General features: G+C 44.9%; 1 protein-coding gene across 2 annotated transcripts in view; it reads right to left on the bottom strand.

Moving 5' to 3' along the window:
- SIDT1 (SID1 transmembrane family member 1) overlaps positions 1 to 19,059 on the bottom strand; it is a 45,180-nt gene that overhangs the window by 23,883 nt on the left and 2,238 nt on the right. For both annotated transcript variants that reach the window (XM_082206057.1, XM_082206058.1), the window contains exons 2-8: positions 10,807 to 10,928; positions 10,299 to 10,469; positions 8,350 to 8,395; positions 3,552 to 3,653; positions 2,261 to 2,344; positions 1,942 to 2,035; positions 960 to 1,031 (exon numbers count right to left, since the gene is read on the bottom strand). In XM_082206057.1, coding sequence (XP_082062183.1) covers positions 960 to 1,031; positions 1,942 to 2,035; positions 2,261 to 2,344; positions 3,552 to 3,653; positions 8,350 to 8,395; positions 10,299 to 10,469; positions 10,807 to 10,928 — 691 coding nt within the window. The remainder of the gene's footprint in view (positions 1 to 959; positions 1,032 to 1,941; positions 2,036 to 2,260; positions 2,345 to 3,551; positions 3,654 to 8,349; positions 8,396 to 10,298; positions 10,470 to 10,806; positions 10,929 to 19,059) is intronic.

Below are 19,059 nucleotides of genomic sequence, written 5' to 3'. Positions count from 1 at the left end.
GCTTAGTCCTGCTGACCACATGACCCGGAAGCTGTACGCTGGCTCCCTCGGCCAGTAAAGCGAGATGAGCGCCACAACCCCAGAGTCGGCTACGACTGGACCTAATGGTCAGGGGTCCCTTTATCTTACCTACTAGAAAATGGCCTCGGCACTATTTGTGTATAAGATGCTCCCTAAGTTTTGACATAATTTATTAGGAAAAAAGACCTAGTCTTATACACAGAAAAAGACAGTACGTTTTTAACTAGCTGTCATTTTTTTCATCTGCTCTTTTTGATTGTTGCATGGTTTTATTGTCATATTGCTTATTTGCTATGTATGGATTTTGTTGTTATCTGTCTTGGGCATTTTTCAGGGAGAGGGGTATGCGTAACAAATAAATACACTGAATAAACTGGGGGGCATGATAATCAGGAGGGAGATGTAATAGCTGATTGTGTCAGTATGTTCCAGTGCTTCTTTCAGAGAAGCAAGTTTCCTCGGGACTGCAGAGGGGAAGGAGAAGGTTGCATTGCCATTCTATGCCTGCTATGAGGCCAGCAACAATTATCAGCCCCACAACCTACAGATAAAACATAAAGGTGCATTTCAACATGTACCTACTTTGGCCTTGAAAGTGGAACAGTTCTGTGAAAACCAGCCATTTTGTACTAATTTTTAAAAGATCCTATTATTATTATTATTATTATTATTATTATTATTATTATTTTGAATTTATACACCGCCCTATACCTGCAGGTCTCAGGATGGTTCACAGAACAAAATCAAAATATAAAACCACAAAATATGTAATCGAAATAAAAACCCAGTACCCCCCCAAACCCCGCATTTTAAAAAGGCATGGGATGCAATTAGCACTTTCTAGACCCCTGTCCTATCTACAGGGACATTGTTCCCAAATAGTTTACTCCTCTTTCTGAGGCTCATCATAAGAAGAAGTTAACCTTATAGCCAGATACCTTTAATGGAGGGCACAACTGTCACTTCAAGACTCTTCATCCGCTGCAGGTTCCAGGTGTAGTTAGCCTTTCCTAGAGGAAGAAGATTGCAGGGTGGGAGGCAGAGAGAGAGAAAGAATTTATTGTGGCCTTGGTCATGGGCAGAACACGTTGGGGTGCTGTCTAACCCCTCACTCACTTGACCTCTCCAAGACGCAGCACAGGAATTGTTGTACAGTACTCTGGTATTTTTGAATGAAAATGCTTTCATAATTTTTCAAGGAAAGCAGGAAATGAATGAATGAATGAAATCAACAAATGCTAGATCAATTACAAGAATCCGCGTAATTTCAAAGAACAAATTTATTCAATGTGCACTTAAGACTTTTTGGAAAATTTTAACCAAGTTTTTCCCCAATTAATAAAAGTACTCTCAACTTTTTTCATATGCAAAATTCAAGCAACTACTGTTGATTGGTGCTATGCTGAATTTTTTTTTGGTTAGATTTGAGTTTTGCTGTGAAATTTGTCATTTTGGGATGTCTGAAAATGCACATTAAACCCTTGACCTTCCACCCTTTAATTTATCTGTCTGTCTGTCTGTCTATGCGTGCAACTGTGGGCAGCTATTGTTCCCATAATCCACTACTGCTTAGGGAACAAAAATGATAGAACACACTGAAGAGGCAACTGGGCAATATTCCTTTGAACTTTGATACATATCAAAGGCAGGATCCCATTGAAAGGTATGTGGTGCAGATGATATCATCTCTTGATAAGAACCCTTGTCAGATATTATTTATAGGGTTCGTAAGGAGATGCCCAACCTGGGAAGCTCCTTCCTTCTTTCCACAGCTGCTTGCTGGGCTTCTCTGGGATCCAACCACATTTAGACAACGGGTGAAATTTCATGCGGACATTGCCATTGCAGTCTAAGTGTGTCCAAGATGGTGCCTTATGAATAGGCTGCTTTCCCCAACCATACTGGTTCCAGTCCTCTTACCTCGAATGGAGGAAGGTATCGATCCGCCACAGGCATAGTCCTCAGGCTTTATGACAAATACAACAAAGAACTGCATGCTTGGGAAGTCCTTTTTCTGCACAAGAAGCAAAATTCATCTTAAAGGCTGAGTCTTTCAACAAATGAGAGGATCTCTGTAGTTCTGTAGAAACTTAGAGAGGGTCATAGAACCTTTCTCCATCTATTGTACATCCCTGTCTTAAGCTCAACATTTTTTTAACCTAGAGCTGCCTGTGGCTAGAACAATAAAGGGAAAAGGGAAAACAGGGAAATGGCTTAATGGATAACATAAGCAACTCACCTGCACAGTGATGGCTGCCTGTTTTGTCATGGATTGGTAAACGCCATTAAATTCCACATTATGGTCCAAATCATAAACTGGACACTGCAACAGAGACATTGCTTGTTAAAGGGTTGTCTTAGGTTCTCTCTTAAAGTTACTTTGCACAAATCTTTTCCTGAACTGCAATTTTGCACTGTACAATATACACCATATATTGAGGGCAGATGCCGTTTAATGTGGCAGCCTCCAGTCTCTACCAGTGTCTCCTCTTACTTTGTGAAAAAGCTAAGTAAGTATCCCCTCAAAAACCCACAATGCACATGGGATTGTTTGCCCTTTATTCTCAGTTCCTGTTTGTACTGTCTTGACCTGTCCTGAATTGATTACTCCCCTTAAACATGACTGCTTTTCATCGAAAGCCAACTTCTGTATTTTAAAACATTACTTGTTAATTCCAGCTGACCAAGAACAACCGACTTTCACGAGTCTGGAAGAAACTGGGTACAGCTCACAAACAGGGCAGTGGCTTCGGGAGGGGCTAGCCAGTTCTTTTGTATGATATTTTTTTTATTTGGTTTTACAAATATTAATGTATAACAATCCAAATTACATATCCATATTTAGAATTTGCTCCAAATCTCTGGACTTCCCACCTTCCCTTCCAAGGGTCTTATTGTACACCTTCTTAACTGCATATTTTTCCACAATCCATATTTTGTATCTTTCCATCTTATCCATAATATTTGTGTTATTAAGATCCTGCTAGTGTTTTCATCTGTTTACGGTGATCTCCTAGATAAATTATAAATTTCCCCCATTCTTTATTGAAGTTTAGGTCTTCCAGACAGTTTTGCAATTTCAGCATGGTCCAACAGCTTGATTTGCCATTCCTCTCTGGTAGGGACGTTATCTTCTTTCCATCTCTGGGCAAATAGCATCCCTGTGGCTGTTGTTGCATACATATGCGACAATAGCCAGTTCTTTTACCCCAGGTGAAGCACAGGTGAAGGCTCCCAGCCTGTGTATGTACGCAAATGCACATACAGGGGTGCCAAACTGGGTCTTTGACCCGGGTGAAATAAAGCCTAGTTTTGCCCCTGTCACAAGCCTTTCCCCTGACCAGTGACCACAAACACACCTAAGCATATTCTCACCATTTCAAAACATTTAGATCTTAAAAGCCCAGACAAAGCTCCCAGTACCTGAGACATAGTTATTGATGCGCAATGCTAAGCCTGGAAAAGCCACACCAAAATGTTCTACCAGGCTATTACAGCCCTTCTGTATGACCCAGCCTCCTGGAGCTTACCACAATATCTTGGATGGAGACAACGGAGCATGGGTAGACTGTCTCAGAAGTCACTCTGACTATGACAGAATCCACATCTGGAGGGAACTTGTACAGAAAATACTATGGAAAGAAGGAAAGGATTTTAAGGTTCTTTCTTGTCATGCGCTAAAAACATCCTTATGTCATGAGAAAAGCCATGCCCACTGGAGAGCCCACAGAAGAAGTAAAGGGAGTACGACCTGTTTGCCTGCCTTGGGCGCCAAGCTGAGAGGGCACGTCAGGGGACACGGCAACCATGAGAAGCAAGAGAAGGCGAGAGGTGGAGGGGCACCAAATTTGGGCTTTGTACAGGGCACCGCTGAAATTTTAAAGCCCAGTGTCCACTACGGCCAACTTAAGCAAGTCCCTCGTCGCAGAGCATTGGTCTGAAGGCACATGGCATAGTGTGCTGAAGGTAAGCAAGTCTGAACCTTCTCAGGGCCCAGAAGGAAGACTCCCTGGGCACACTGCCTTGAGTTCCAACATAGAGGAAAGGCTGAATTTCACAAGAAATAAATACTGAGACGTGGGGACGCGGGTGGCGCTGTGGGTTAAACCACAGAGAAGTGGGTTAAACCACAGAGCCTAGAACTTGCTGATCAGAAGGTCGGCGGTTTGAATCCCCGCGACGGGGTGAGCTCCCGTTGCTCAGTCCCTGCTCCTGCCAACCTAGCAGTTCGAAAGCACATCAAAGTGCAAGTAGATAAATAGGTACCACTCCGGCGGGAAGGTAAACGGCGTTTCCGTGCGCTGCTCTGGTTCGCCAGAAGCGGCTTAGTCATGCTGGCCACATGACCCGGAAGCTGTACGCCGGCTCCCTCGGCCAATAAAGCAAGATGAGCACCGCAACCCGAGAGTCGGTCACGACTGGACCTAATGGTCAGGGGTCCCCTTTAACCCCTTTTTTTAAATACTGAGATCTATCATGGCTTGGAGAAGATAGAAAACAGCCTTGTACCCGATTTTCCCTTTCCCTCCCTCCATCTCATTAGGGCACACCGTTGTTGTCATGACACACAAACTGAACCTCCCCTCTCACCAACTGTTGCACAAGGCCCAGTTTAAACGACAGCTGAGTGGCATGGGCATTGCCACTGTGACCCATGCCCACCAGCAGTTGGCCAATCAGCATCCATCACAGGCAAGGTTCAGACCCATGTGGCTGGAGACTTAAATGGGACTGTAGCAATTCAAGAGTGACCACAGTAGTGGCAACTTTCACACTGCCAAGCTGTGGTTGGGGTCAGCCCCAGTTAAGCAGTATGAAGAGTATGAAGTGGTGGCGCAAGCTGTTTATTTCCTCAGTATTCCTCAGTATTCCTCAGAGCAGTTACATGGTGGCAAACATAGATTAAACTGCATGCACATATGGCAAGGAGTTGCAGCCACTCCCAGGATCCGTCAAGTGCTCCTCTTCGGTTTACACAGTTGAAAAACATTCACCATTCACTCACACAATGGCAACTGCACAATAATATAAACTATGCATTGTGTTGGCTGCTGCTCTGGACGCCTTTGAGAAGAAGGGCAGGATAGGAATTTAAAATAAAATAATAATAGTAATAATAATGGCCATTAATCTCCTTGTTTGTACTGCACCTGTCCTTTGTACCCATCTTCACAGGGTCAAAAAGCTCACTGTTACAGTCATCTCTTGTTGAATGAGCTCAGCCTGTGTTTTGGCACAAAAAAATCCTAGCAGACACCATTCCGAAAACCAGAAAAACCAGTTCCTCAAAGATTCTCATTACTGTGGCCTACGAGGACTACAGTGTAGTCATTTCACAAATGCTTCCACTAGCCAGTGGGGGAAATAATAGGAACCTTTCTATTTATTTATCGTTGGCATTAATGAGCTGCTTCTCTGCTAAAAGTACCCCTAACACTGTTGCAATAAAGTAAAAAGAGGAGAAACGGGAGGGGTGGGAACTGGGCTGAGGCTGAAGGTTAATTGAGGAAAGGGATGGAGGAAAGTCCATCGACATATTTGGATCCAGAGATGATACATCTTTGAAAAGATAACTCACAAGATGCTTGTCCTCACACTCAGGTAATCAAGCTCAGATACAAATCTTCAAAAGCAGAGTAAACCAAAACAGGATGTTAAGTATGTAGGAATTCCTTATGCAAGATCTGGTAAACAGAGTTAAGACTGTTACACCTAAAGATGGCGGAAGCTTGAAAGAGGTGCTTGAATTCCACTATGGTCCAAGGGAGTCATTGCTTTTTGTGTGCTCCCTATTACTGAAGGAGCTGCTTTTGAATACATTTGCCCTTGTCCGCTATCAGTCCCATAAGCTGGTGCCTTTCAGCTAAGCAAATAGCTTTTCTCCCTTAGCAAATCAAACAAGAAGTGGACTTTGCAGCCATGGGTAAAAATGAACAACAATGTTCGAAGGAGGGGGGGGATGGGACACTTATATGGGACTGAAATACTTCTGCTCACAATGCACAAAGCTTATCCTCTCTACTATCTCTGCCACTTTTCATAGCTATGGTGTTTTGATTCAGAACTCTGCAAGTGTGTGAAATGTGGCAGGAAAAGGAAGGGACATGATTCGCCCACAGCAGGGGAGGGATGGGACCTTGTAGCCAGAAGCAGGACTCACAGAGGCCAGGCTCCAGCATCTGACCTCCTGGGCAACCAAGGCAAGTTGTCTGCTGAAGAAGATGCAGGCTGAACTATGCTCCTCAGTGGCGCCACCTTAGGGCGCCATTGCAAACCCCACCAGCTGGCTCAGAACCTCGCCAGAAAACCCAGGGTCAATGCACCTACAGCTACAAAGCCTGAGCCGCAGCACGGCCCACTATTCAGTCTGAACATTTCATAGACTTTGAAAATCCTGCTAGGCTGAGCTCCTGCTCTCCACCACTCCTCACACAAGCCACCACTTCTTACAAGGTGGTGGTGGTGATAATTATTATTATTATTATTATTATTATTATTATTAATTCCCCAGCCACTCTGGGCAGCTTCCAACAAAACACTAAAATACAATAACCTATTAAACATTAAAAGCTTCCCTAAACAGGGCTGCCTTCATATGTCTTCTAAAAGTTTGGTAGTTATTTTTCTCTTTGACATCTGGTGGGAGGGCGTTCCACAGGGTGGGTACCACTACCGAGAAGGCCCTCTGCCTGGTTCCCTGTAACTTGGCTTCTCACAGCAAGGGAACCACCAGAAGGCCCTCAGCGCTGGACCTCAGTGTCCGGGCAGAATGATAACAACAACAACAATTTATTATTTATACCCCACACATCTGGCTGGGTTTCCCCAGCCACTCTGGGGGGCTCACAACAGATTAAAAACAGAATACAACATCAAACATTAAAAACTTCCCTAAACAGGGCTGTCTTCAGATGTCTTCTAAAAGTCAGATACGTAGTTGTTTATTTCCTTGACATCTGATGGGAGCGCATTCTACAGGGCGGGTGCCACCACCAAGAAGGCCCGCTGCCTGCTTCCCTGTAACCTCACATCTCACAGTGAGGGAACCGCCAAAAGGACCTTAGAGCTGGACCTCAAAGTCCAGGCAGAATGATGGGGGTGGAGATGCTCCTTCAGGTATACTGGGCCGAGGCAGTTTAGGGATTAGAATACACTGCTTGCTAATGATTTGTTTCTGGGGACATGGCCTCCCCGTGTACCTGGACAGGCCAAGAGCCTGGTAGAAGTATGCAACGCAATATAATTCTTTCGAATGGCCACAAATAATGCCCTCTGCTGTCCTGAACGGGCGTTATAACAGGGTTCTGTACACAGACAGACTTTGTATTTGTGAGCAACCACAGCTGAAGGACATCCAGCACTATTTATTACACTGCCCACTATGTACAGAACCTAGGGAACGCTTTGTAAATGCCTTGTTTGTCCAAAAAAGCTACCTCTCCCACCCACGGAGAGTCTGCTATGGCTGCTCAGTGTTGCTAATGCTTCAGTGACTCAAACTGTGGCCCTGTTTGCACTGGCGGCAAGAAAGATCAGGAAGAAGAACCTGGACAAAATTGAAGTAAACTGTGAGGGAGATTCAGAGGCCTAAATAGGAAAATATTGTATATTGTGTGGAGTCCCCACTCTACAAATCATTCGTTAACGCATCTGCATTTTATTATTTTGATGGTTCAGGGAGTGGCTTTGTTTTTTATATATAATATATATATTTCTTTTCCTGGTGGTGTTTGTATGGTTTTGTTATGGCATTTGGCTAGTACAATAAAGCTTATCTACCATATTTTTCCATGTATAAGATGCCCCGATGTATAAGGTGACCCCCTTTTTTTAACCCAAAATTAAAAAAATCATTATTTTAGGGTTGCCATATCTCTAGAAATGAAAACCCGGACAATCAGAAGCGGCAGAAAGTTGTTGACCCAGACATTTGCTAAAGAATGAACAAATCCCACCAGTGGTCAGCCTGTAATGGTTGGTGGAACTGGTTCCAGCAGCTTCTTCATGGCAGCTGCAGGAAAGTAAGTAGTGGTTGTGGTTGTGTGTGTGTGTGTGTGTTTTAAACCCCATACACTCACCATCTGTGTATAAGACGCCCCCCCAATTTTTGACTAATTTTTTTTTAGCAGAAAATATCATCTCATACATGGGAAAATACAGTACTTACAATGGCCACAAGATAATGTTTTCTGGTATTGTGCAATTAGGGCATATCAGCATCTTAAGAAAGGAGAGGTAGAGATCCTAATAGTCAAACTACTAATTATACTCACTTGCCACTGCGGGGGGATGTATAATCTATACTTAACATCCAGTACTCTAACTTACCTGCGGTTGGGAAGGGCTGGCACTGAAGCTAAAAGGAGTGTTCAACCTGAAAACACAGGAGGGGGAAAGATTAGTATGGATACCAACATAAAACCCAAAATACACCAGAACATTGGCAGGAAGGTTTTTGAAGGTAAAGCCCATCATAGGAGCCAACTCCAGGGGGCCATGGGTGCTTGGGTACTCACAATAATATAATTGTGGAGGCCAGGCACCCGCAAAGTCAATGAGAAAAGCCGGCAGGTAATTTCCCTGCTCATCAGTTCATTTGGTATATAATAGGTGCCAAAGCAAAATTGAGAAGCTGGATTATGAAAGCATCTCTTTCTCCTTGAATCAGATGCCCTGAATTACCCTGTTCACCCTTCATAGAAGAAAGTGATCTCTGAACCTAAGGTCATTTCCTCAGAGGGGAAAAAGTCAAGCAGTTTCATTGCATCGCTTAAGGCAGGCTTCCTCAACTTCGGCCCTCCAGATGTTTTTGGCCTACAACTCCCATGATCCCTAGCTAGCAGGACCAGTGGTCAGGGATGATGGGAATTGTAGTCTCAAAACATCTGGCAGGCCGAGTTTGAGGAAGCCTGGCTTAAGACAATAGACCAATCATCAGGTGACTGATGGCTTCTTCAGCAGAGATCAAATTACAGATGTTTTGAGGGAAAATCAACACCTCCCTCCTGAAACCATCCTCTGTCCAATTCAATTTAGTTTCTGTCTGGAAATACAGAGGAACTGCCCCAACTTCCAGTCACTATGTGTCAATCTTGGGTGGAGTAAAAGCGCAAGAGGGAATATGCCAATCCCTCTTTTTCCACATTTGTTTTTGATAGCAGTGGTTCTCAGACTTTCTTTTCTGGGCTAGAATAAAAAGTTGTTCATACAAATACATTGGAAAACAAAATGAAACAACTCCTGGCAGTGTTTGCTTTATAACACAATTACTTTCTAATATGATCATGGGACATCCAGTAAGTATAAAATAAATGCAGCTACATAAGAACATGAGTCATTTCCAAAATATAATTATAAACGAGCCTCTTACATATGTACCTTATGTATGAACACATATTCAATGAGCTTGATTGTCTTTGAATCTTCCCACCAGACTTGCCACCCTCTCCTTCCACACCAGTTTGGTACACCACACTCTTTGAGAACCACAGATTTGTAGGGATCTGTTTTGTGCTACAAGTCTGTTTCAACTCTGTAAGCTGCACTAATGTTGTGGAAAGCGGTTACTTCCTTTATCTTTTTGTATGCTTTGTGATAATGGTGTGTGTGGTTTTTTTTTAAGGAAATCAAATTACCAATGGCTGAACAAACAAACTCTTAGAAAAGCCAGCAGGGGTTTCCATGGATATTCAATAGCACAAGGCAGAAAAGTGAGAAACTCCATGTATATAAAAGGGGGTGGGCTTCACACATCTGCATTTGTAACTGCCCAGCACAAACCCAGTGTGTCAGGACAAGCTAAGACAGATGGGTTGCAAGTTGAAGGTACACACACACACACTTGGGGATCCAACTAAAATTTATCCAAGAGTAAAAAAGAAGTTTTAGGCTTGGGCTCTGCCAGAAGAGAGTGATGCTGTCCACCAGGAGTGCCAGCTTGGCCCTGTGACCATGGGTGCCCTAGGCCATGGGTGCCATGCAGCGTGCCTGGCCCTGACACTGAAATGTGTGAGTGCCTGGCCCCTTCGTGGGGAATTTTGTGGGTGCCCGGGCACCCAGGGCCCCAGGGAGTTGGCACCTATGCTGTCCACCAGCTTTCCCTTGCAATCTGTCTCCAAGCTGTGCTAACAAGAAGCCAGAGCAACCTGAACCGATGATACCATATCTCAAAGTAGCCTAAGGTCTTCTAGTCAGAGTGGTAATACGTATGTGTAACTGACAGCAGCCGTGAATGCAGAACAAAAAAACACAGACAAGTCAAAACGTGAGCTACTCACATAAGTTGGAAGCTCTTCATCTTGGTGACCTGCAGTCTGTAGAGGGCATTATAGGGGGCCATGGAAGCCACATCTACAAATATGATCTGCTCAGAAGGTCCACTGTCAAGTGTGGGCTGTGAGGGGCAGAGGGTGCGGCTCACTTCCTGGTAGTTATAACTTCTTTGGTAACTGAAAAAACAAGAATAAAATCCAGAATTCTTCATACCCAAGAAAAATGACAATGCTAAATCCCAGAGGAACAGCCATGTTGAACCATATTCAGTATGCACTGATGAAAGGGCTCTAGGATTCTGCAGGAGAGACCCAGCATGCCAGCAGAATTGAGACACAACTCTGCCCCTGAAGACAGCCTCCCACCACTCCACAGATACAATGGGTGGGACCTGTGATGCAATGATATGCTCTCATCCCCTATTGGATGGAGGGGACTAAATATGGAAAACCTTAAACAGAATAGCATCCAGTATACACCAAGTCAGGCAATGACAATACTACAACTACTTACAGGCCTCGAAAAATAAGTGGGACCTGCCAGGATAGCACTCCTTTCTGCTGCCGAACTACAAACAAGACTGGATACTGAAGATCTTCAGAGTTACTCTGCACATTAACCCGGACTGCATCCACCTGCAAAGAGAAAAAAATATGTACAATCACTCACTAATTAAAAACCCACATAGCGTCATCTCCAAGGGTGCCCATGATGGGGAGGCAAGAGGAGGAACAGATGGTCCCCTACCCTCTGAACTTGAAGTTCCAGATTTCATTTAAAGAACAAGAACCAGATTGTTTCTAGGATTTGTCAAACCTGGGATATGAGGCAAACATTTGCAGGCACCATTCTCCTCATTAGCTTTCTGAGAAACTTGCCTCTGTTTTGCCAATGAACTTGCCATAGACGTTTAATATGTGGTTACCTGCCCCATGTAATAATCTAATTTGAGAGATAAGGCACTTGGAATATTGTCAGCAGTGTCTCTCATAGCAAATGCCACTTGGCATTCTGCTGGAGTGTCCTGTCCACACACACACCCCGCCCCGCGTCTTATAAAGATGCCCTCCACGGGGGCGTAGGAAGGCGGGTACGGCCCACCCCAGGCGTCATCCTTGAGGGGTGTGTGTGACAAAATGCCACACCGTGGGAGGCGGCACGGGGCCTGGCCTGCAGTGCGCCTGAGCCACTCGCCTCTCCTGGGAGTGACGCGGTGGCTCAGGGCCATGCGCTGCCCATAACGGCAGCATAGTGCTTGAATCCACCAGGCAGACTCTGTGGGCAGCTCGCCACGCCACCCCCCTGGGCGAATTGCCGTGCTGCCTCCGTGCAGCACCCCCATGCACGGATTGCCCCGTCCCCATGGATGGATCGCCCCACCCCTGCCACTCTGTGCCCCTGGCCCTTCGTCCTGAGATGGGCAGTAATCTTTCCTTGGGGTTGCCCTTACTGCCACTCCTGTTATCTCACATCAAAAACGTCAGAAGCCAAGCTTTTCCTGCTCACAATGTTCAGCAAAAGAGGAAGAATGTAGTATTGAAATGTAGGAGAACCTGTAACTGCCCATCAGCTACAGACCCAAAACATCCGCAGGGCAGAAGTGGCTCAAGAAGCCAGATGTCCTCATGGCAGATGTCTATTAATGTTGCCATGGCAACACAAGCTATGTGACAAGCATATCTCTCTCTCCTCCATAAAGTTTAATAAAAGCTGGCAAGGCACCCTCGAGTCCAGGATCCATGGGGACAAAATGAAACCTGTGATATTTCACACGTACATTCTCCCTGTCAACCCCACGCTTTATACTCTGCACCACGGCAATAGTGGCGACGCCCTGAGGCACTCCACAGGCTCAGCGCTCAGTGTGGCAGAACTGGTTGCACTGCTCTAAATCTACCTCTTGCCTAGGCCAGAGAGAGGGTGGGTTTTTTTTGGAAAAACTTGTAAGCAAGACAAATCCCTTCTCACCAGATCAATGTGGAATTAGAAGGATTAAGAATTGTAATTACCAGGAATTATAAAACCTCAAAGCTTATACATTTAGCCATTTGTCTTTTTATTTATTTATTTGGAACCTCTATGGCATTCTATCATTCCCATGTTCTCCACAGTCATGAAGTCTGAAAGCTCCCATCATAAAACAAGCCTATATTCTCAGAATATAGGATGTGGCCCACACCAAGGCTTTTTGCTGGCTAAAGCAAGGGGCAACCCCACCCCACCCCATTCCTCTTGCTGAAGCCAATAAGGTTCACACAGATGAATTTTACTTCCACAGGATCCCATCCTTCACTCCACCTCAAGAGAGGGGAGCAGGAGCCCTTCATAGCACACAGAGATCTATACTGCATTAGGGAGGGTGTCTCCCCCCCCCGTGTGTGTGTGGGGGGGCTACCACTGCCCCACTCCTTCCAGCAATCACTGCCTCTGGCAACTGCCTCACTCTGTCAGCCCTGAGCTACACAAAAGCCCTGATGCCAGCCACATGAGACTTCTGGTCCACACATTGCCATCTTTTGCACTGAATAACTTTTAAAGAACAGAAGCTCGTATTTTGAATCCTATAGCCCTTCTTTGAGGTGGTAGTTTGCAAACCACCCAGTATCATGGAAACAGCCTGAGATGCAAATTATAACACCTCAGCATTCTTTAGCGTGTGTGTGTGTCTGTGTCTGTGTGGTGTTGTGTAACGTGCATAAAAATGGAAAGTAGATGGTGACCAACCCCCTGGTCATAGTCTCCTTGGTTACCACCTAATGTTTGCTTCTATAAACTACACCATTAAAATATTTTACCGTTGTATCCCTTTTCTGGCAGCTAAAGGTAAAGGCAATCACAGCTTTGAAAAGGTGCACCTTATGTTGTGCCAATTGATGGCCACTTAAAGTAAAGCTTTATTTGCAAGTTTTCAAAGCCTTCTCAAACTAGAGATGTCTTGTAACTATCATTGCCTGAGAAATTTCTAATCAGGCAATGCTACCTTTGATATCTTGTATCTATGTCAATGCTTAAAGAGTTAATGAAATCCCCTCCAGGCTATATACATGTTCTTGAGAATGCAGCCCAGTCCACAACAGAAAAAAGGTTCCCCTTCTTTGCATCAAGGCTAAATTTCTTTCAGTGTTTCATTAAAGCAGAGAATGCTTTAATATTCAAGAATGGCTCTGAGCATCTGAATGTGTATCTGAAGAAGTGTGCATGCACACGAAAGCTTATACCCAGAACAAACGTAGTTGGTCTCTAAGGTGCTACTGGACAATTTTTAAATTTATTTCGACTGTGTCAGACCAACACAGCTACCTACCTGGCTCTGAGTATGAAAGTCAAAGATTTGTACCATTTTCACCCCAGAGGTGGGAGAAAAATGCCCCATGATTCTGGTCTCCTGCTGTGGCTGAGTGGTTAGGAAATGGCTCTGTGGTATCTGCTAGGTAATTTTAATCCCAGGCATGCCCCTCTCTTCTGCCCCTAATATGACTGGGTTTTGTGGGTGTGTGGGTGCGCCAGGAATGTAAAACATGAGTGAAGTGTGCTTTTTTTCTAGGAAAAAAGGTGCCAGAACTCACCACCTAAGTCGTGTGGGATGTGACATAAGCAGTCAAGCACAACACTTCCTGTTTGCCCAGAGTGGACACGCGGGGTCACTCCCGTTCCAGAAGGACTTCCTGTCATACCTGGTCTTGAGCTTCCTCCCCCTGTGTGTAACCAGGTAGTTGGGTGTGAACCTGGGAGACCCCATAAGAGGAGCTGGTTGCGCAGCCATCTTCCTCTTGATGCCATGCTCTCTGGATACTGATGTATTTTGCTGTCTGCTGGCTCTCAGCCACCAGGACATGGGCTCATTCCCATATGGGATGAGCTCAAACCTTCTTCTGTAACTCTAAGCAAAAGCCTGCCTTCAGGGATCCAACTGTGAACTGAATGTGAGTAAACTTCTTCTTCTTGTTTTGTTTTTTTTAAAGCTTCTTGTGTCTATATTCTTTTTAGGAGGGACAAAGGGGTCTTACCGGGAATATACTCCAATCTGGGCATGCCAGATTGGATTGCTTAACTAAAGAGATTCAAACGAATCTGCAACTAGCTTCCTGCTGTGTATAGAAGGGAATGAACTCTGCTGTATGACTCACTAGCGTGAGTTAGGAAGGATAATATTTAATCAATATTTATCCTCTCCTAGTATCCACAACATTCCCACAAGTCGCCAACCCAGGCACCACCATCACCAACATCTTGTAATGCAAGTCACGTGACAAGATGCCAGGTTGGCTGCTCTCCCCACTCCACTCAGGCCACTTTGGCTGCCATCCTGCGCACCTCACCACTTAGGGGCCTCCTTTCCTGGGTTGAGCAGACTTGTTGAGCAAAGCATGGCAAAAAAAGGTGCCAGAACTGTGTTCTGGCTGAAAAAAATCCCTGTGTGAGAGCATGATGTCCCTGGAGCCATTGGACTTGGGGTTCAATAGTATCCCTTTCCCCTTCATGGATCACTGCCTTGCCGTGGCGAAGGGGCTTGAAGAACTCAGGGAAGCTATGAACTACGCCGAGCAGGGCACACAAGATGAACAGGTCATAGTGGAGAGTTTTGACCAAACGTGATCCACCTGGAGTAGGAATCGGCAAGCCACTCCAGTATCCCTGCCAAGAAAACTCCATGGACAAAGACAACAGGCATATAAAAGTTATGACACTGGAAGATGAGCCCCTCAGGTCGGAAGGTGTCCAACATGCTACTGGGGAAGAGCGGAGGACAAGTACAAGTAGATCCAGAGCTGATGAAGCGGCTGGGCCAAAGCCGAAAGGACGCTCAGTTGTGGATATGCATGGAAGCGAAAGGAAAGTCCAATGCTGTAAAGAAAAATATTGCATAGGAACCTGGAATGTAAGAACCATGAACCTGGGTAAGTTGGATGTGGTCAAAAATGAGATGGCAAGAATAAATATTGACATCCTGGGCATCAGTGAGCTAAAATGGACGGGAATGGGCGAATTCAGTTCAGATGACTACCATATCTACTACTGTGGGCAAGAAACCCGTAAGAGAAATGGAGTGGCCCTCATAGTCAACAAAAGAGTGGCGAAAGCTGTACTGGGATGCAGTCTCAAAAATGATAGAATGATCTCGATACGAATCCAAGGCAGACCTTTTAACATCACAGTAATCCAAGTTTATGCACCAACTACTGGTGCTGAAGAAACTGAAATTGACCAGTTCTATGAAGACTTACAAAACCTTATCGAAGTGACACCAAAGAAGGATGTTCTGCTCATTATAGGGGATTGGAATGCTAAAGTAGGGAATCAAGAGATAAAAGGAACAACTGGCAAGTTTGGCCTTGGAGATCAAAACGAAGCAGGGCAAAGGCTAATAGAGTTCTGTCAAGAGAACAAGCTGGTCATCACAAACACGCTTTTCCAACAACACAAGAGACGACTCTACACATGGACATCCCCAGATGGGCAACATCGAAATCAGATTGATTATATTCTCTGCAGCCAAAGATGGAGAAGCTCTATACAGTCAGCAAAAACAAGACCTGGAGCTGACTGTGGCTCAGATCATCAGCTCCTTATAGCAAAATTCAAGCTTAAACTGAAGAAAGTAGGAAAAACCACTGGACAGGTAAGATACAATCTAAACCAAATCCCTTATGAATACACAGTGGAAGTGAGGAACAGGTTTAAGGATTTAGATTTGCTGGACAGAGTGCCTGAAGAACTATGGATGGAGGCTCGCAACATTATACAGGAGGCAGCAACTAAAACCATCCCAATGAAAAAGAAATGCAAGAAAGCAAAGTGGCTGTCCAACGAGGCCTTACAAATAGCGGAGGAGAGAAGGCAAGCAAAATGCGAGGGAGATAGTGAAAGATACAGGAAATTGAATGCAGATTTCCAAAGAACAGCAAGGAGAGACAAGAAGGCCTTCTTAAACGAGCAATGCAAAGAAATAGAGGAAAGCAACAGAATGGGAAGAACCAGAGATCTGTTCAAGAAAATTGGAAATATGAAAGGAACATTTCGTACAAAGATTACCATAATAAAGGACAAAAGTGGTAAAGATCTAACTGAAGCAGAAGACATCAAGAAGAGGTGGCAAGAATACACAGAGGAATTATACCAGAAAGATATGGATGTCTCATACACCCCAGATAGTGTGGTTGCTGACCTTGAGCCAGACATCCTGGAGAGTGAAGTCAAATGGGCCTTAGAAAGCACTGCAAATAACAAGGCCAGTGGAAGTGATGGTATTCCAGCTGAACTGTTTAAAATTTTAAAAGATGATGCTGTTAAGGTGCTACACTCAATATGCCAGCAAGTTTGGAAAACTCAGCAGTGGCCAGAGGATTGGAGAAGATCAGTCTACATTCCAATCCCAAAGAAAGGCAGTGCCAAAGAATGCTCCAACTACCGCACAATTTCACTCATTTCACATGCTAGCAAGGTTATGCTTAAAATTCTACAAGGAAGGCTCAAGCAGTATGTGGACCGAGAACTCCCAGAAGTGCAAGCTGGATTTAGAAGAGGCAGAGGAACCAGAGACCAAATTGCAAACATGCGCTGGATTATGGAGAAAGCCAGAGAGTTCCAGAAAGACATCTACTTCTGCTTCATTGACTATGCAAAAGCCTTTGACTGTGTTGACCACAGCAAACTATGGCAAGTTCTTAAAGAAATGGGAGTGCCTGATCACCTCATCTGTCTCCTGCGAAATCTCTATGTGGGACAAGAAGCTACAGTTAGAACTGGATATGGAACAACTGATTGGTTCCAAATTGGGAAAGGAGTACGGCAAGGCTGTATATTGTCTCCCTGCTTATTTAACTTATATGCAGAATTCATCATGCGAAAGGCTGGGCTGGATGAATCCCAAGCCGGAATTAAGATTGCCGGAAGAAATATCAACAACCTCAGATATGCAGATGACACAACCTTGATGGCAGAAAGTGAAGAGGAATTAAAGAACCTTTTAATGAGGGTGAAAGAGGAGAGCGCAAAATATGGTCTGAAGCTCAACATCAAAAAAACGAAGATCATGGCCACTGGGCCCATCACCTCCTGGCAAATAGATGGGGAAGAAATGGAGGCAGTGAGAGATTTTACTTTCTTGGGCTCCATGATCAGTGCAGATGGTGACAGCAGTCACGAAATTAAAAGACGCCTGCTCCTTGGGAGAAAGGCGATGGCAAACCTAGACAACATCTTAAAAAGCAGAGACATCACCTTGCCAACAAAGGTCCGTATAGTAAAAGCCATGGTTTTCCCAGTAGTGATGTATGGAAGTGAGAGCTGGACCATAAAGAAGGCTGATCGCCGAAGAATTGATGCTTTTGAATTATGGTGCTGGAGGAGACTCTTGAGAGTCCCATGGACTGCAAGAAGATCAAACCTCTCCATTCTGAAGGAAATCAGCCCTGAGTGCTCACTGGAAGGACAGATCGTGAAGCTGAGGCTCCAATACTTTGGCCACCTCATGAGAAGAGAGGACTCCCTGGAAAAGACCCTGATGTTGGGAAAGATGGAGGGCACAAGGAGAAGGGGACGACAGAGAATGAGATGGTTGGATGGTGTTCTTGAAGCTACTAGCATGAGTTTGATCAAACTGCGGGAGGCAGTGGAGGACAGAAGTGCCTGGCGTGCTCTGGTCCATGGGGTCACGAAGAGTCGGACACGACTAAACGACTAAACAACAACAAGTATCCCTTTGTGTGCTCTGTAGTCTGTAAGATACAAGATGGTGTGCTGGAGGTGTCCCCAATTGTCGCACTGTCACTGGCTGCTTCCATCGCCACACATAATGGGGTGTGTTGCCAGTCCCACCTGCAATTGGAGGGCAGTAGCAAAGCTTGGGCTTATCAGGGCTGGGTATCCTTCCATTTTCTATCTTTTTTATAAAAACGTATTTCCCCCTCTTGCCCTAGGCTGAATAAGCGTAGTATTTGGCAGGTGTACTGTGTATCTGTGGGCTGGTATCAAGGTGAGTAAAAGATTACTCTGTAATGGACTGACCTGTGGACCAGGAAGTTAAATCTTGCCTCAGGCACCGGACACAAACACATACACACCTTGCAACTATGAGAAAATACAGGGTTGCTGTAGGGCTTCCTGAGGCAAGGAATGGGAAGTGCTTTTAGTATTAGATAAACGCAAAGAATTATTGCAACATGTACCCACTGTACCCACCCCATGTGATGTTTTCTTCCAGCACGAATAGACGCCAGAAGGAGAGCTTGTTTTAAGCAGGACTATAGCAGAAGGAAAAGGTTGACAACCCCCCCCCCCATGTGTTACAGTACTAATGAAAATCGGGGCTCCCTGCAGCAGTTAACTATTAAAAAATAACTACAAGTTCAGGTTCACATCTAGCTTCAGCCTTAGGGGGGTATATTCACATTATGGCTTACTCCTCCATCTCATTATTTAAGTCCGCTCTAACAAGTATACCATACAACATAGAAACTGGGTACTCTAATAAATGTATCTAGCTATATCTGGGTAAGGTAAAGGTAAAGGGACCCCTGACCATTAGGTCCAGTCGTGGAAGACTCTGGGGTTGCGGCGCTCATCTCGCTTTACTGGCTGAGGGAGCCGGCGTATAGCTTCTGGGTCATGTGGCCAGCATGACTAAGCCGCTTCTGGTGAACCAGAGCAGTGCACGGAAATGCTGTTTACCTTCCTGCCAGAGTGGTACCTATTTATCTACTTGCACTTTGATGTGCTTTCAAACTGCTAGGTTGGCAGAAGCTGGGACCGAGTAACGGGAGCTCA

Source organism: Podarcis vaucheri (assembly GCF_965113315.1).
Source record: "Podarcis vaucheri genome assembly, chromosome: 17".
Lineage (NCBI taxonomy): Eukaryota > Metazoa > Chordata > Lepidosauria > Squamata > Lacertidae > Podarcis > Podarcis vaucheri.
The sequence above is the reverse complement of the archived record's forward strand: the minus strand, read 5'-3'. Positions and strand labels throughout refer to the sequence as shown.